General features: G+C 37.8%; 2 protein-coding genes across 2 annotated transcripts; both read right to left on the bottom strand.

The window, feature by feature from the left end:
- Nucleotides 1-1,408: 1,408 nt before the first annotated feature.
- On the bottom strand, nt 1,409-5,703 carry LOC135642094 (purple acid phosphatase 2-like). The gene is made up of 8 exons (XM_065157938.1): nt 5,461-5,703; nt 4,741-4,941; nt 4,517-4,628; nt 3,340-3,566; nt 2,590-2,728; nt 2,042-2,262; nt 1,837-1,958; nt 1,409-1,748 (listed from the first exon to the last, which is right to left on the bottom strand). Exons 1-8 carry the CDS (start codon nt 5,644-5,646, stop codon nt 1,577-1,579), a joined length of 1,380 nt encoding a protein of 459 aa, XP_065014010.1. The 5' UTR covers nt 5,647-5,703; the 3' UTR covers nt 1,409-1,576.
- Nucleotides 5,704-8,745: 3,042 nt separating this feature from the next.
- On the bottom strand, nt 8,746-17,797 carry LOC103990906 (GATA transcription factor 18). Its single transcript, XM_009410199.3, has 8 exons — nt 17,357-17,797; nt 16,196-16,282; nt 15,979-16,115; nt 14,357-14,476; nt 14,130-14,235; nt 9,413-9,478; nt 9,235-9,323; nt 8,746-9,150 (listed from the first exon to the last, which is right to left on the bottom strand). The coding sequence occupies exons 1-8, from the start codon at nt 17,606-17,608 to the stop codon at nt 9,093-9,095; spliced, it is 915 nt and encodes a 304-aa protein (XP_009408474.2). The 5' UTR covers nt 17,609-17,797; the 3' UTR covers nt 8,746-9,092.
- Between the last annotated feature and the right edge of the window lie 737 nt (nt 17,798-18,534).

Here is an 18,534-nt window from a genome sequence, read left to right on the forward strand (position 1 = left end):
CCTCAAAGGCATGGTTAGAGAATCAAGCGAACAGAAAGAAGAGCAGAAGGGATAGAGATGAACATAGACAATGTCACTTTGATGCTGTTGATGTGGATCCGATTTGCTCAGAGATGAATGATCATTTGCTTCCAACCAAAGAACAACAAGCTAGCTCAAGTATGAGATCCATGGCCAGTGGCTTTGTTCCCCAAATGCCATCTTTACCTGCATTTTTTTCCCAGCTTCTCAAAAGGTGAGACAGCCCATCCAGTGGGGTGTGATATCTCATATGGCCACAGCTACTTGCAAAGCTTCACAGCAAAGAACAGCTCTGTGGGCACACATCTATTGGTTGGACTTGGCTTCAGATTCCCTCATCTTTTGGAGGAACCAAGGAAGATATGGCAGCAGCATGGTCTGGTTCTGAAGGAGGAGATCATGCGGCAGACTGTGATGGCATGGATATATACTGGCTTTAAGGTGGCAGCATGGATTATTTATTGTAGGTTGTCATCCATCCAACTGCAGTGCAATCTTGAGTTCCATATTGCATGGTGTGGTCACAGGAAGCTAATGATGACACTAAGCAATCTGGTTGTAGAGCACAATGACAAAGCCATTCATGCAAAAACAAATTGATCTGAGCACATGAGAAAGACTGCTTGAAAGCAATGGGTGAAGATTCAAGCATCTGCTGACCTCTGGTTCTATACTGCAACTCATAATCAACAGAGCTGCAAGAAGTGAATCCAAATGTGATGCAGGATGAGTTGTTTCATATCTGCTACCACTGATCAGATAGATGCATGAGTCATCATTTTCAGGACAACTGGTTGGTAGCTGTAAGTGGAATCATGCCTGCTAAGCTTTGGAAGTGGAACCAAACAATACTTGGTTGGATTTCAAGGGTGGATCCAATCAAATTGGACCAGCACTATACACTTTTTTGCATGCTTTAGGACAAAAATTTGGGACCATGTTGAGATAGTATCATCAAAATAGTGGAGAATATTCATAAAGAGAACAGAAACAGAGGAGAAAAAAACTTGCTTTCAATCCCATGGATTGAGGCCTGCCATACTCTCTCTAGACACTGCCTTTAGTCAGCTTTTTTGCAGTAGAAACTGAATGTTTTGTTTCTCAAATTTTTGATAAATATGGTGGACTTTTTGCCTGCTTTATTTACAACACAAACAATGTTGTTTGCCAATGGAATGGTAGATGATGAGGTTTTGGTTAGCATCATCATTGGAGGAACATAGATTTCAACACAGTCTGTGCACTGCATTTCAATAACTGACCATCACTATTAGCCTCTTGAGTGAACAATGATTGTTCTGATAAGTCTTCAGAAAAGCTTTACCCAATCAATAACCAAAGCCCAACCAATGATTGATTCCGCATTACCAAACCGAGATTTATATCATGCTGCAATTGCCAAGGAGCAATGACTTTACCAACTGACGGAAAAAGAGTCTTTTTGTTACAAAATCCAAAGTCAAGATAGAACAAGAAGAGAACAAAGACAGGTCTCTAACAAGGTCTGCATTGCGAATCGAAACTAGAAGTTGTTCTTGAAGATGGCAATCAATGATCAACTCTTCCAATACCTATTGTAAAACCACATAGAATCGGCAGCCACCGCATTTCCATCCTGGTTTCTGTGCCAAGTATAGTAGGCATGGGTTCGATTCTTGATCTCAAAGATGGCATGGCCGAAGCTGGCTTCTCTAAAAGCTGAGTAGTCAGGCTGCGGCTCTGTCATGCTGCATTATAGATGCCAAACGAAATTGGTCAACAAGCAGAGTTAGAATTTTAGCATGAATAGAATTTATGTCTCATGTGGAGTCTTACTTATTAGCAAGCCCTTCAAGATTTCCTCCATCACCAATGGTGATGTACACAGGAGCTGATTCATCCGGTACCGGTTTGCATTTTCCATTCACTATATTGTACGCGATGTTTGATACCCTATGCTGCAAGATGATGAACATTTACATCATCAGACCAAATGCCATCAGAGGATTAAAAACTCTGAGGAAATAAGAGAGGCACTTACACTGCGTTCATAGGCATGAACATGGCCGGCAAATACAACATCAACTTTGTTCTTTACAAACCATGGCTCAAACATCACCCTCATGGATTCACCTTCCATGTAGTGATAGTTGTAGCTGTTGTACCAGGGTGAATGCATTAGAACAATCAACCATGGTGTCTCACTTCTATTCACTTTGGGTAGTTCTGCTTCAAGCCACTGGTACTGAGGGGTGTACTTACCTTTTACAATGAAACAAGGAGCATTAAGCACCAAAAATAATGTATTAGTAAAGGCAAAGCCAAATAAATGCAAATCCAGAGTAATTGATCAGAATCTATCAAGTGTTCATCTCAAAGTGAATGCAGAAACTTGATTTCTAACGAAACATAAAATTGCATATGCTTTAAGTGGACAAACTTTTCTAAATAAAATGTTCACCATATAAAGATGAGCTCAACATTGTGTACAAAATGACAAACTAGAACAAGATATAGATGCCTGGAAATTGACGTGGAGCAGTGGAGCTACAAGAGATCCACATAATGTAAAACATCAAATGTTCATACCATATGCTGAATATGATGCCAATACAATTATGTAAGCTGATGCCCGCTTGATGGAGTACCAGAAAGGAGCTGTGCTGCCAGAAGATCTATAGGGAACATGATATCTGTGACTGAATGGCTTAAATGGTACAGTTTCACCCTGCGAAAATGTTAAACATGTTAATTCTTCCAAATTCTCTCAGAAAAAAAAAGAAGCTAGACTTTTCTGTATCTAATCAAACAAAAGTGGCTATAACAAACATGTAATCAGTTAATCATCAGTTATTCCTCAGCCATCTTATTTGTACTGTTTGATACACTACTAGCTTCGTAAACGATGAGGCCTTCAGAAAAATTCCTCAGCCATCTCAATTTGGAGCATTATATTTTCTCACTCTCTTTTTGTACTCGTTTCACTTACAACTATGACTGCATGATATTTCCCTGTGCATTGTCTTGTATCATCAATTTGTCCGGTCAGTATTCACTGGTCCAACTATGAACTGGTATCGGACAATATGATCTGGTATTGTCTGGTATTATTTAGTATTATTATTATTTGGATGGAACCAGATGATATGGATTGGTATACCACCAAGTATACCGATACCGTACCAATTTACTAAATTATTGAAACCTGCACCAGATTGATATTTAAATCCTTGCCTTCCATCTTCTAAACACATGATTATGAATTATGAACATTAGGAGGCATGATGATGAATTATGAACATTAGGAGACCTACATATGCGCGTAAGTGTCCTACTTACAATCTCCGGAGCAAAGTCAATCTCATGGTTTCCTGCAGTCCAAATCCAAGGTTGGTATGCGGTGCTTCTCTCAACAAACCTGCCCCATGTATCCCATCTGACATTGTCATGATTCGGATACGTATCAGCATAAGAAAGGTCCCCTACAAACAGCACTGTCTGTGCCTTTGGGTTGGATTCATAATGAGTTAGTGTAACATTTGAGTCATGAGACTGCCCAAGATCACCTGCACATCATGCAAAAAGATCAAAGAAAACATGTTATAGTGGTAAAGAATTCTCAAGGCAAAACAGGAATTAGTTTCTGAAAATCCTATCAGACATTATAGATTGAATTTACCAAAATATGAGACACAATGCAAAAAGAAGGATCAAAAGACCTACATTGTCTTAAAGTAAAAACTGCCCTTTTCTAGATATGAGAAGTTCACCGATTTTCTTTTTGGCGATACAGTAAATCAATCCACAAATAAATAATGATTAACACAATTCAAATCGAAAATGACTGATCCCTAGGATTTAAACCTGCAACAAGTCACAATTCATCAGAAATAAAAAAGGACTACTAGTACACACAAATATACAAGGAAGACAAATGCATCCGTAAGTATCAGGAGTATCATATTCTAAAAACAGACTATAGCAATACAAATGGGTTGGAATCGACGTATGAGACTTTCGTTAATGCAGGATCCAAGGCTAATGTACTAGAGATATTGTTTTCATGACTCAAACCCTGTTCCCAATGGTCATGCATGTTAGAGCTAGCCCCAGGAAATTTACCACAAGGTAATTTTGGCAACCCAACAAGACAATAAAACGGAAAGAATAAAAGCGAGACAAGAACACCAGAACACCAGATATACGTGGTTCGGTCAATTGACTTTGACCTACATCCACGGACGAAAGAGGAGCAAATTACTACTGCAAAAGAGAATTGACTGCAAAAGAGAAGTGACTTGTGGTGTATCTGACTTCAAAGCCCAGACCCTTATTTATAGTTCCAATATAAGACAATAAGTCTGATTTTTTCGATGTGAGACTATGGGACTTGCCAAACTAACAATGCAGAATATGAAAATTGGAGGCTTGATGGTAAGAAGCATCAACAGATAGGGCTTGCAGAAACATGATTTGAGTAGTCTAACATGAATCTGTATCTTAAAAGCATGTTTACCAATGAGGCCAAAAGTATAAGGAACATCTGGTCCAACTTCAGGTGGGGTAGTGAACCAGAACTTCCTAATCGTGTGCCCAATCCCAACAGCATAGTAGTATTTAGTGTCATGCTGCAAGAAAGCATGAGAGTCAAAGGTTGTGAAACAGGCAAGTCTAAATCAGTCATGCATATGCAAAAGAAAAGAAGAGAAAAGAACAGTAGAATATATTGATCCGAATCACCTTCAAGTGCCTGAGAGTGCAGTGATGGATGTAACCTGAGGTGTAGTTGTAGAATTTGTATCGAGTGTATTTGCCTTCGGCATAGAAGTCAAGCTGATCCTTGTCAGTCCCATAAAGGACCTTACTGGAGCCAGGTTCATCCTCGGTCACCCATGAAATGATCATGGCAGACCCATCATGATTTCCTTGGGTGATATGTACCTTCAAGCGAAGGGAAGAACCAATTCAATCCAGAGTTCGAGTCCCAAAAATTACAACAAAAATGATCTTCTACAAAAGCAGTGTCCCCTACAACTCAAATAGGATCATATGAGTTATACTTAGATTGCAGTCATTGCTAGGAAGATAAGTTATAGAAGAAAAGAGAATAAAGACCCATGAAAAGACCATAAATGGAACACCAATGGACAGAGCAAACTCTAACAATGGAGTACAGACTCACTATGAGTTGAATTTTGATTGCAGAACTCAGTAAGATGGTAAAAGAAGGAAGAGAAAAAGATGGAAAACAAGAAACAGGAATAAGAAAACAAAACAAGCGCACCAATCGACACAAGAAAAAGTTGGTCTTTTGCAACCAAAATCAGAACAGGACAGAAGAGAAGACAGGAAGAACACAGAAAAGGCCACAACTTAATAGCGGCACTGAGTTCGATCAAGCAACAAGAACAAGTATTGAAAGTAAGGCACAGAAGGTGAAGAGAAGGGGACGGAAACCACCTGTTGCGGAGCGTTGTAGCCCGGCGGCACGCTGAAAACATCGCTGTCGATGGGCATGTCCACGCCCTTCTCCGCCTTCCTGACAAAAGAACTCGTGACTCCTCCATCGGTCCGCCCCACCAGTCCGGCTGAAACCGCGGCGCAGAGAAGCCCGAGAAGAAGGCGAGATGGCCACCACCTCCCCATTCTCTATCTCTATCTATCTATCTGTCCATCGATCTATTCCGGGTCTTTAATAGGAGACAGAGGAAGCGAGAAAACAGGGGAATATGCCGAGGAGGTGCGGCGTTCGGCATTAAATACGACGTGAGAAAGCGTGTGAATTGGAAGAAGAAATCAAGGGGCGGGTTGACTTTGGAAATCTGTCGGGATCGCGGGAAGAAGCGAGGAGGAAAAGGCCAAATTGCGCGCCATCATGATGACGTATGCCGACAAATACGTTGACTTTCAATTCATCGCAGAGGTCAACCGTTCGATGCTGTCGTGTGAAGGAGGGTTCGAGTTTGTTGATTTATTATTTATCATTTTTTGAATATTTATTATCAGGAAAACATAACAATTACTTGTAATTAACATAAAATAATAATATATCAGTAAGGAAACCTTTATCGATTTGAATAAAAGAAAGGAACAATCTACAAAGAAGTTGTTTGGTCAAACCAATTGTTATAATCTGTCAAATAATGATTGGGAAGAACCTTTTTATCCCACTTTGACCCATTGCTTGGGATTAAAAAATACTCACTCATTTCTTGTTAAATGAGTACAAAACACAAGTGGTTATTAGCCAAATCCTGTGACCTTATTTTCCTTACTCTAATCCTACCAAAGAATATTAAACTTAATTGAATCAAATTACATGTAGGATTTGATTTTTAATATAGACTACCTATAAAAGAACAAATCATTTGGTGTCATTCTGGATGTTTGAACTAGGTTTAATCCAGTTTTCATTCTCATGATGAATGGTATCATTAAAAGGAACAAATATAGACTTGGATCGAACAAGTCATGACTTGATCTTGTGAGGGATAATTGAACCTCAAAATAAGAAGAGAGACAACTACAATTGATATATTAGATTATCAATGATCGATAGATTCATGTGATCAGGTGAGAACAGAGCAAATAGCAAGTGGCTAAATGCTCGTAAAACTAAGAACAAAGCGAGAATTTTGAATGATAATTTGAAAGAAGATTTATAATTATCCCTTTTGTCCCATGCAAACATAAATAGTCACGACATAAGCTAACTGGCTTATCAATGATCTAAACCACTTGAGCAAAATGCTTAAGTTAAAATCGATAATAATAATATACTCATTATTTCACAAAAACAATTTTAAATGAATCGAGACGATATCAATAGAAGAATTAGCACTATGCACTTTGGTATCTGTCTCCGGTCAATATTTGGCTGCATGAACAGATAATCACTGATAAATCCATCAACTCATGTGGGAAAAAAAATGGTTTGTGACAGCAGATTTATCGAAAAAAGGAAGAAAGCTGAAACAGTTTGATGACATTTGTGTGAGCAAAATACATCATAACCAGATGAAAAGTCAACTGTGGAAGGAGAAAAGGGTTCAAGACAAGTCAAAAGGGACCAAACAAGCACAAGACTTTTGCTAGCTTTTCTAAACAATCATTTTCTAAAAATTCCAAGCTTGATATTACTAAGGCAGTGATCCAAAGACCAATAGCCAAAAAATTGTAATAGCTCAACATCTGTTCTATGTGTACACTGCTCTTCTAACAAAGACTTTTTCCCTCATGCTGCTACACCTTCATAACTCAGATAACAAATCTCTGATTGAAAATTGATGTGCAAAAGCTAAGCAGACAATGACATCTCACCATGTCCGTCAATGTAAATTGCCAACCAGAAGAACACAAGGAGGAGGAAAGGTCAAGTCAATAATGAGACAAAGATAAGAATGCAAAAGATTAGAGAAAAATAGATTCAACAAATGATATAAGACAAGCAATGTTAATCCAAACTTTCAGATACTTGAGAACAACAGACTTCACATCTATTTCATTTTGCATCCAAATCCATCACAATATAAATTAAGAAACACTTCACATGTAAACATAAAATTATTCCTGTAAAATCACATTATAGGTATGAAATACATCAAAGAATTAATTATTCTTTTCATAGATCCCAAGTAATACACTGATAGATCACAGAAAACCCAATGGAAGATCTACTCTTTGCAAAGTTTCCTCAAACTAAATACTTTCTGAGCCAGTGTAGCATAAAACAAAAGAACCAAACTATAAGCAAGACTTAATACTGAAAAGACAGGCCAAATTAATGAAAATAATTTACAAATCTCAATTATTTAGACAAAATAAGAGAACAATGAGAAATAAAGAATCAATGACATCCAAATCTAACCATAGTCCCACAATTTAACATCAAAACAGAAAAATCAATATTCTAGTAACGATACAAACCCTAAGCGATACGATTAGAGCTCGGATAAGCTAATATAGGACTATTGTGAGAAGTGCCATAGGATACCTCGTGGTGCGCCTTCAAGGGCAAATGATCTACAAATTCAGATTTGAGTTTTTGATTTTTTTACCAAAATGACATGTATGTCCCTCTAATATAATATTAATTTTTTAAGCGAATTCTCGAAAACAAATGCTCTTTTTAGGTTTTTTTTTTCTGAGAAAAAGCTTTATTTTCAGAAATTTTAACCAAAAATTCACTTTTTCTTTTACCCTAATACCGGAATATGTTCTCCTCATTTTTTAATGTTTTTTTATAGATTGATTCAATATTTTATATTATCTTATAATATTTTATACAAATATTTTATATAAATTTTATAAAATATTATATTTATAATATTTTTATACTGTGTTACAAATCTTAACTGCTCAATTTTTAATCCATCAAGTATAGCTGGGAATATACACTACTAAAATTTTCTTTAATGTAAACTTAGTGGAAGATAATCCAAAACCACATCTCCTTTATAAATATCTCATTTTGATTTCATAAGTAACATATTCTTTAATCTCTCCATACAAAAGAATCATATAATCAACATACTACTGATTCTAAAATTTCAGTCCCATTTGATAAAAAAATATTACTTTTACAATTACTTTAGGCACTACCATATTAATGGACAATAAACTTAATGTCAAGATTATCAAAATGACATTTTTCACAATGCCATACCGCACAACAAAATTTTAGTAACATGATTTCAATGACCCAACAAAATTCAATCAATCAGCAGATATTACAAGAAAAAGGAATCTCCCCAAAAACACAACTTCATATATGAAGAAAACAAAGTATATAACTGATTATGTCTGTTCCACAAACTATTTCTAGGTTAGAAAAATATATCTTCCAGCTAATATTAACACCATCGAATTGGAAACAAAGAAAACCAAGCACATCATCTTTTAGTGTCAGGTCTGGAGGTTAGACTTTCTGGTGATATACCGTGCACTGCACATGCACATGCACCGATCTCTGTGGGTGCCGCTGTCTCCTATGTCATCGATCATGGCATAAAATAATTTTATAAACTAAGCCGGAGAATTCCATCAAATTTAACATTGAAACAACACCTCTCTACATTCTTCACAATGTAGTCTTAAGCTTGTCTTTCGATCTCTGTAAGCTGCACATCAGTTTGCATACCCTCTTTGGCACTGTGCAGCATAGCCACAAGAAACTTCAGTTTGAATCTCTAACATTTATAAGAACAAAATAGCATAACAATAATTAGCACTCACATTTGAGAAGTTGCAACTGCCTCATGATTGTTTGGTGCATGTTCAATAGATTTGTTATCACTTCCCAGTTCTGAGACAATGATTTCACCCTGTAGGAAAAGGTGAGAGAGACGAAATCTCATAAAGAGTGTAAAACCACGAAGCTAACCAATTCGTGGTTCTTAGAAGAAACACATACATGATCACTTGAATTAGCAAGGCTAGGGGCCACAGATTTGGCCTTAAATGGGCTTCTTAAAGTTCCCTGCATGAAACAAAACCACGGATTCAAGACATGAAACATATTCAAATGGCAGTTGTGGCAGCCACTCTAGACAACCATCTGAGCTATGAATATTGGCGATATTAGAAAGTAAAGGAAATAGAATCTTTCTTTTCACATAATAGAATAACAGAAGCTCCAATGTTCTTCAGATATAAAGTAACTGCGGTGCGTCCTTAATATTGCAGCGTTTATCTTACTCTCCCCAGACCCCATATAAGCAAGAGCCTCATTGATGACATTTCAATGGTGGAAGCACCAGTACAACAACAACAACAGAACTGTAAGTCCTAACTATTTGGAGCCGACTATATAGAAGCACCGATCATCATTTAAAAACAATAATGACAAATATCACTGATTATGCAAATATGGAACTTCTACAATGAAGAACTTACATTAAAACGAAAGATTCAAGTGAAAATATCTACCATAATGAACCTAAGGGGGTTTCACCCAGCAAGGTGGTTAGGCCCACGGACTATCGTACCACCAGAGATGGTACAAATGAGCGATACATAGCGGTCCGGGGGTGGAACAGTATGCGAACCGCTCCCGTTTCGGGTGGTTCGATCCAAATCATATATAAAAGTATATAAACCCTAAAATAACTACAACAGTGTGACGCCGCCCCCAATTAGGGCTTGCGACCAATTTTCCCCATTTCTCATTGTCGCCGCTATCGTTGGATGTCGCCCACATATTCATCGTCGTTTATCTCTCCGGTACACGTCCTCCTCTTCTTCCTTCTCGTCCACCACTGCTCTGTCCTCTTCTTCCTCCTCCGCTGTTTCCCCTTCTTCCTTTTTCCTCCTATTCTTGTGATGCCTCCTCTTCTTTCTTCCTCCTCTTGTTCCTCCACCACCTCTTCCTTTTCTTCCTCTGTGAAACATCAGTTTTGACCGCTATGTACTACTCTTACCTAATCCTCAAAACGGGTCCCGATACCTGAAATGGCGATCCTTGGTTAGCCCTATCGAAATTCTCATTGTACCCATGCTAGAAATTCAGAGCCAATCAGCTTCGGTCAAGACTCACTAGACCTATGATTGGTATGAGCCAGACCAAAGCCAAAGCATGGATCAGTCCTCATAGAACATGACAGAGTCAATGTTGAAAACTTAAAGTTTCAACCGCACAGCCAAAAATGATTCCTTTAGGATGGTTGATGCAAAAATCAGGGTAAAATTTTGAAAAGAAAAGGTGTTTGACTAGATCAGGCAAAATTCTAGTTTCACAGCCAACCTTGGTCCAAAAGCATTCCAAATTTGGCTTATGCTAGTTTGCATCGCTCACCTTGACCACTATTCCATGTCCACAATAAGTTATCTTTGAAATGCATGCTCCTTCAGAACAGAGATTGATAAGTGGGAGAAACAGACTCATGCACTGCTCAAACCAATCGAGATCCTGATTAGACCAAAAGGTGCTGGTAGCATACTGCACTAGTGTTTTTGGGTAAGAACCAACATGTGATTTTCATAAACTTTCTCTAGCAAATCACATAAAGTTTTTGATAACTATTAACCAAAAACAATTTAATAGGACTAACAAAATTGCATACAATTAACATGTTGGATACCATATTCATCCTGTCTTAAAGGTTTTAGTCAGTCAAACTTTATTTTCAACATCCTGTACTGAGAGTCATACCAAATTCTTGTCAGATATGTATGTACAAACTGGTTTCACATGCTTAAGTACACTAATAAAAGATACTATAAATATTTAATAAATAGATACCAGCAAGCCATCAGTGTGGTTGGAGCACTGATATATTGGTACGGTATGGTCAGTATACCACAATATCACAATATTTGAAACCATGCTCTCAATCGCACAAATCGTCTAAAACAAGGGCTCCGTTTACTTGATGAAGACAACTGTGGAATGGCAAAAGCCAAAGACTATGACAAGAATGTAGCATTAAATTGTATTCTTTTCTCGATCCTCTCCCTCTCTTCTTTTTTTCTTTTTTTCCTTCACTTGTTGAAGAGCCTAAGTTGGACAATAGCTTCCTGGAATGTGTTGACAGCACATATTAGCCCAACAACCAAGTGATTCATTATATGCAGCATGAACTCCTAGGTTTCTCATTCCCTCCAGTAATGCAGATGCCAATAGGACTTTCAGCTTTTTAAGTCACTCTTAAAACTTAATAGTAGCAGTAACAAAGATGGAAGTTTCACAAAATATTGAAAAAAACATCAGAAGCAAAAATTATCAGAGCTCTTCACAAAATCTTCTCCTTTTCCACTTCTACTATATCATAAATTTGTTTGAAGTCATAAAAGGTTCTTGCACACATCTGATCAAGGAACTCAGTTATCTAAACACACTGCATGCTGATCCCATGTGATTGTGTGAGAATGGTATTTGCAACCTAAGAAGCATGGACACGGACACGGGACATGGACAAGACACGGACATGGCGACACATAATATTTAAAAAAAATAGGACACAGAAACAGCGATGACACGTGTATTTTTTAATATATATAAAATTATAATTCATATAATTATATTAATTATTTAATTATAATTATATATTAAGTACAATTATATTTCTGCAGTATATAAAATTCATACAAGTCTTTGCATAAAATTATTTCGGTAATAATATATATTAAATACAATTCATCCATCCAAGTATATTAATTATATAATAAATATAATTATATTTCTACAGTATATAAAATTATAATTCATATAAGTAATAAAATTTTCCATCAATATAATTATCACATATCAAAATACAAATATAAAATGTGATCAATTACTTAAAAAATAAAAAGAAATAGAAGGAAGGCTTGTGGCTTCTTTCTGCACACGAGCGATGGGTCATCTCTTCTGTGCACGAGAGGCGGGTCGACGAGAGGGACACCGAGGGAAACCGACAAGCTTGCCCATGATAAATGACAAATCAATGAGAGGGACACCGAAGGAAACCCACATGCAAGGTCGCCGGTGAGAGGCGACGGGTTCTTGAGGGTGAGAGGGACACCAAGGGCGTGTGATGATAGGCATGGGTCGTTGAGGGCGTAAGTCATGCAATGGGGGTGAAGTCACAAGTTACCGAAGGCTGGTGTCTCCCAATGGGTCGTGGTGCGCATGACGATGGACGATGACGCAGGAGGGCTCCAAGTGCTAAGGCAGAGTCGTAGCGGCAACGTTAGTGCAGCTGCAATATGGATTCTAACATTTTGATGTTGTCGTTGGCATTCCTTGTTGCCGTTCTACTGAATCTACTTCCACTTCATTGGCGTTCACACACCTCGCCTTCTATAAGAACCCCTTGATTTCATGCCTCCCCAAACTCCTGAGGGCTGTGATTCCCTCGATTTCACACTTCCCCACCCTCACATAAAGGCCTTGTGACGCAAGGAAGGGTGTTGGAGCGACAAAGAGGGGCGTTGAAGATGTCCAACATGGATACGTTGTGTCCCCAAAAAAAAATTTTTAAAATAAAAAAGATATGTGTCCAGCTATGTCGGTGATGTATTTGTGTCCAACATGTGTTCAACATGGATACACCAACTAAAATGACGTGTCCATGCTTCCCAGCTTGCAACTTAGCATGGTCGAGCATAAATTCCTTACAATCAATACGAGCCACACCGGGTGAAGGAAGAGTTAACACCTCTAGGCCTACAATGTGCAAGTATGCAAACCAACGGATTTTCCTAATGAATAACATATGCTAATATAATCTGTGAATTACCACCCAAGTTATAGTAATTGGGTGATCATGGGTTCAAGTTAAATGAGATGCATAATATAATACTCATGGAGATGGTCAAAGTCAAAGAAAAGGTGAATATATATATATATATATATATATATATATATATATATATATATATATATATATATATATATATATATATATATATATATCATAATATGTGATATGCCTTGAAGTTACTTTAAATCAACTTATGCCACATCAAGCAAGTAAGCTACAATTATATGATAATGACATTAAATGCTTCAAAATTTTACATGTCTGACTGAAACAAGCAGCAATATCTTGAAAGCAAAGTCCTTTTAGTTACACTGAAAATCCATTCATATGGAGATTTCAAACAGGGTCTTAAGTTCTAGATATATGAATTTATCAATCAAGAAGAGAACATATAGAGCCTATCTATTTAGATATTAATCCATTATCTATAAGAATTTCTAGAAGTGAAAAATGCAGGTTCACTATAAAACTTTATGGTGAAATGTGATTGTTGGGGTGGGGGGCCTCATTAGTTTGAGGCTTCATATAAGAATTACATCCATTAGTTTACACCACCAACCTTGTCATGACAAAACAAAATGCAATAGAATGATTACAGAGGAGCCAACTACAGATATGTTTCCTTGACATTTTACCTGTAAGTGGCTTTTGTTAGGCATTTGTGCAGCATGTCCATGCTATTAACATTTTAAATTAAACATATTGGCATTACATGTTTCATAAACGAGCACAAACGATAGTACATGAACCAACTAACTTAAATAGCAAATTTTGGTAAGTTCAAATGAAATATCAAATGAACTTACCAGTAACCACAGAGAGAAAGTATAAGTAAGCAAATAAGAACTGCTACAGAAAATTATATAAGCAAAAGCAATTTGTGTAGACCTTGTTTGCCCACATGAGTCCACAGGCATTGCAAAGTGACCTTGGTCCAGCCGGTCCACGGCGCATTGCTGGTGTCATCTTTTCACTAATGCCGCAGTTTTGACATCTAGAAAAATGACATAAAGAAGCATAGTGTCTGGAGTCACACATTGGGTTACTTCAGTTTGGAATGCTTGATGTCAGGCACCAAAATAATTAAATAAACACAAGAATTTCACAAAAATTACTTGGACTCCCTAGGAGGATCTTCTAGAGTTGCATCCTGAACAGGATCACAGCTTGAGGAGGCTGTTGCTCCTTCCTGGAGACTAGCCTTTCCAGCAAACTGTCCTTTCCGGCGCTGCATCCTGGTAATTCATTTCCAAAGCATGTACTTGAGGCAGTCTTGATTAAAATGATTATAAAACTACAGAAAAGTAAGGGGAAAAATAACCAAGATATAACTGAACAAAGATCTATCTTTATTAAAGATAGGAAAATATACACTAGATAACTTTGGGAAATAGTTCTCATTGTACAATATCTTCTTTTCACATATTAATTCCTAAAAAGATACATTTTTCGTATCAATTTGATTCAGGAGGGTTTGTTCATCATATATCAATGGCTATTACTATTTACACTTTGTCTAGATTTTAATAGTCTCAAGTACGAACTAACATATACAATTATATTACAGTTAAGTTTCTCTGTATGCATAAAAAACTCATTAATCAACTTCATTCGTACTAATAGTATTTGAACCATTTGTTCTTTAATTTGAAAGCAAAAATATCGGCTAAAGTTAGAGCATCGGCAATCAGAATTAGATTCCAATCTACAATTAACATATCAGTCTCAACTCTTGCAAATTCTGTTTTCTCCCCAGGATTTCAATGAATACAAAACCTATGTAGCATCCACAAATTGCTAATGACCAGGCTCTGACTTTGTTCATAAAGTATCAATACCAAAGATTATAACAAAATCAGCTTCATTTAATGAAACCTTCAGTAGAAGTCAGAGTTCTGATAGGTGACCACAGGTCTTCCCACTCATACACTATTACAGGGAGAGAAAAAAATCTGTCCAGACCACCATCAAAGACTATGTTGAGGTCATGCCAATTATTGAACCAGATTATGAATCACAAACACTGACTATGATGGCAAATAAATGCTAACGAGAAGTATAGTAACACGATGTTCAGTGTTCTAAATCTATAGATCTATGAACTAATGAACAAACATTTAGGAAGGAGAGGACTAACACTTGAAATACTTCAAAACACAGAAAAAGGAATTGTGTTAGCTCCAACAAGAATAGTTCAATCTTATATAGGCCAGACTGGCCAGTCAACAGCAAAGGCCAAAGGATCTTCCACTGCACATCTTCCCTTTCCTAACAAGTTCTCAACTGCTTGTGACCAAAGGATCCCTCCCTCCATACATCAGTGCTCTAGCCACAAAATATACATTTGTCAACTTCTACTATAGACGTTCAATAAACTAGCTTCCACATTGACATAATCAACATGTAATGTTGGTCAGTTAAGAGTACGGCATATGCCTTATTAGTACAGTTGCTTTCTTTTGGTGAAAAAAAAAAGTATACTTTTGACAAGAATATGCAATATTTTGGGGGAAAAAAAAGAACTATTGAGTAAACAAGAGGAAGCCACACTGAGGAGGTAGTATTATAAATTAGAATAATTGTTTTTCCAGTTCAGGGTAATACAAAAAATTTGACTTTAATTAACATGTGTTGATCTTTTTATTTTGCTTGTACAATGTACAAGGTCTGTCATTAAAATTGTTGATTATACAGAAAAAAAATCATTGATTATACAATAGGTAGATCCCCTGCATACCTGAGAGCAACCTCTTTGCGGACATTATATCGGATTTTTTTATCAAAATTTCTTTCTTTACGCTTTTCACGGAACCTTATCAGTGAAGCAATCCTTTTTGCAGGAATGTTTGCACGTCGTAGTATATCATCATAACCCTGTAGGAAATGCAAGTTAAAGTCAATGCACAAAAAATAGATAATACTTTAAGCTAATTTGGTGGTATCATGTGGAGTACCTTTTCATCTTGGGCATCAGGTAATGTTGTGCTGGATATACTGGAAGGTACCTCACACCCTCCTAATAATAGCAATACAGCTTGTACCTGCATCACAATTACTTGGTGATAATGCATATACCACCATTCATACAAGCATTCTGATTTATTTTTGATTGTCCATATTCGGCAATTCATCTGAGAATTTGCTTTTTAGCATAGGCTAAACAATCAAATAATTTTTTTTAAGTAATTCATTATAAACATAACATATAAATGCTCAATGATCTTCTTAATTGCAAACACTTGTAGTGTGATAGGTAGTCCACCAGTTGCAAACTGTTTGGAACTAAGTCAGACTTATCTCATTCCTTGCAGAATCTTCATGTAAATAAAAGGTTTATTAAGAAATCTACAGTATTCTCCAACCTAAATTACTATCTTAAAACCTAAATATTTCCAAATTTAAGCACTTTTTTCCAATGAAGAGTTATAGAGAAAAATGAGTTCTGAAATAAGATCATAAGTAAAATCACCATATGAAATTTCAATTCTAGTTGATTAATCTGTAGAGATTAACTATCTTGACAACAATTAATACTTCCAAAATAATGCTAGATTGGCTAAAACTCCTCAACTTAGAATGTGATACCAATGATTACACTAACTTATTACTTGTTGTCTATAATTGACTAATCACAAAAGTAAAATATTTTAAAAAGGAGCCCTTTTCAATATTTACTTCAAACTCTGTTGTTTGTACTATTAAAGTAGGTAAGAAGATTCCACATAGGCGATTGATCAATTCGGAGTCTTTAGGGTCAAAATTTGATCAAGTGAAAAATTTGACACATAGGTCTCTTGAATTACTTCAGGCATAAGTTTCAGATGACATTTCTTCCCCAGTTCTGAACACGTTGCGAACATTTCATGTAGCCACAAAGAAATACAAGATTAGGCTCATTCTTCTAAATGATTGGATCAATCACCTCTACATCTTCAAGTATACAACAATCAGCATGACGATCATCATCGAACGGTCCAGATTAACATATCAACACATTTATCAATGTAGAAAGAAACAGTAATGCAAATTATGGTACAACTTTCTTACCGTTCAAGGATAATAAATCGATATAACAGCGTCGCAGTTTGCTGCGCCATATAAAAAAGTTTACCCACCTTTTCGGGCGTGACCGAGTCGAAGACGTAGACCTCTCCCTGATACAGAAGCGTAAGCTGGTTCGATGTCATGTTCATGAGAGGCGCCGCCGCATCTACAGCTTCCGCGACGTGGCCGTCCTGGTCCGGCGGCGGAGGCTCGCTTGTCACGTCGATCGTCTCCGCGTCGTGGCCGCCTCCGCCGTCGGCGGTGGCTGGGCCATCGACGCGATACATCTGGTGATCCTGCAGAGAGTTCGCGTCCGACGACATCCTCGCGGACGGAGTCGATGGCCGGCGTTTGGCGGGGGGAGACGCTGGCCCAAACCCTAGAGGATGGCCGGGCGTGGCGCGGCGAGGAGGGATTCGTTGTGATGTCGAGATCACAGCCGCTGATTTGGGGCACGATAGGGAGACGGGTGAGGTCACTCGATGGAGCGACGTTGATGGCAGGAGGACCGTCAGATTCGAAGGGGAGAGTGGGCATGCGGAAAATGAGGGCGATCATGAAGTGCCACGCGTCATCGAGAGCTGAGCCTCACGATGGACCGTAAACCGTTGAAGCACGATGTGTAAAGCTGTGCCCGCAGGCCCAAGCTAACCTTTTTAATTCCTATTTATTTTTGACGATTTCCTACGTGTTTTTATGTTTATCTTGGAATTGAAACTCCAATTGGGTTAGCATTGACCGGTTACAATTTTGGGTCCATCTTGACCGAACCAAACCCGATCTGATTTGAATCGATTCGGTTCGAGCCGGTCTATGGGTAGCGGCAGAATTCGAGCCAGCGTGTTGCCAGAATCATTTATTTCTCGGCCAATTCCAATTGGGCCAAGTTGCAGCTTCTACCGCCAATTAAGTCCCAAATAACTGGATAGGGTTACGGTTCGGCTCCAATTTCACGTGTAATTGTAATCCTCCAAGTCCCTTACCAACGCCGTCGAGGGGAGCGGACCCCATCGAGACCACTGCTGGCCCCACTCACAATGATCTCGAATCTGGAGGGTGAATTAATAATTTGATGCACGTAAAATATGAGCAATACACATCTGTGCGCGTACGTCACTACACCCGCCACGTAACTCACCGGTGATTTAGATAAAAGCACCCAATTCATGTAGAGCCCACAGACCTCTGTCTCACGGAGATGCGGGTGGGTACGAGTCCGTGGTAACTTTAGGATTTTTTCGCTCGATTC

Source organism: Musa acuminata, chromosome BXJ3-7 (assembly GCF_036884655.1).
Source record: "Musa acuminata AAA Group cultivar baxijiao chromosome BXJ3-7, Cavendish_Baxijiao_AAA, whole genome shotgun sequence".
Classification (NCBI taxonomy): domain Eukaryota; kingdom Viridiplantae; phylum Streptophyta; class Magnoliopsida; order Zingiberales; family Musaceae; genus Musa; species Musa acuminata.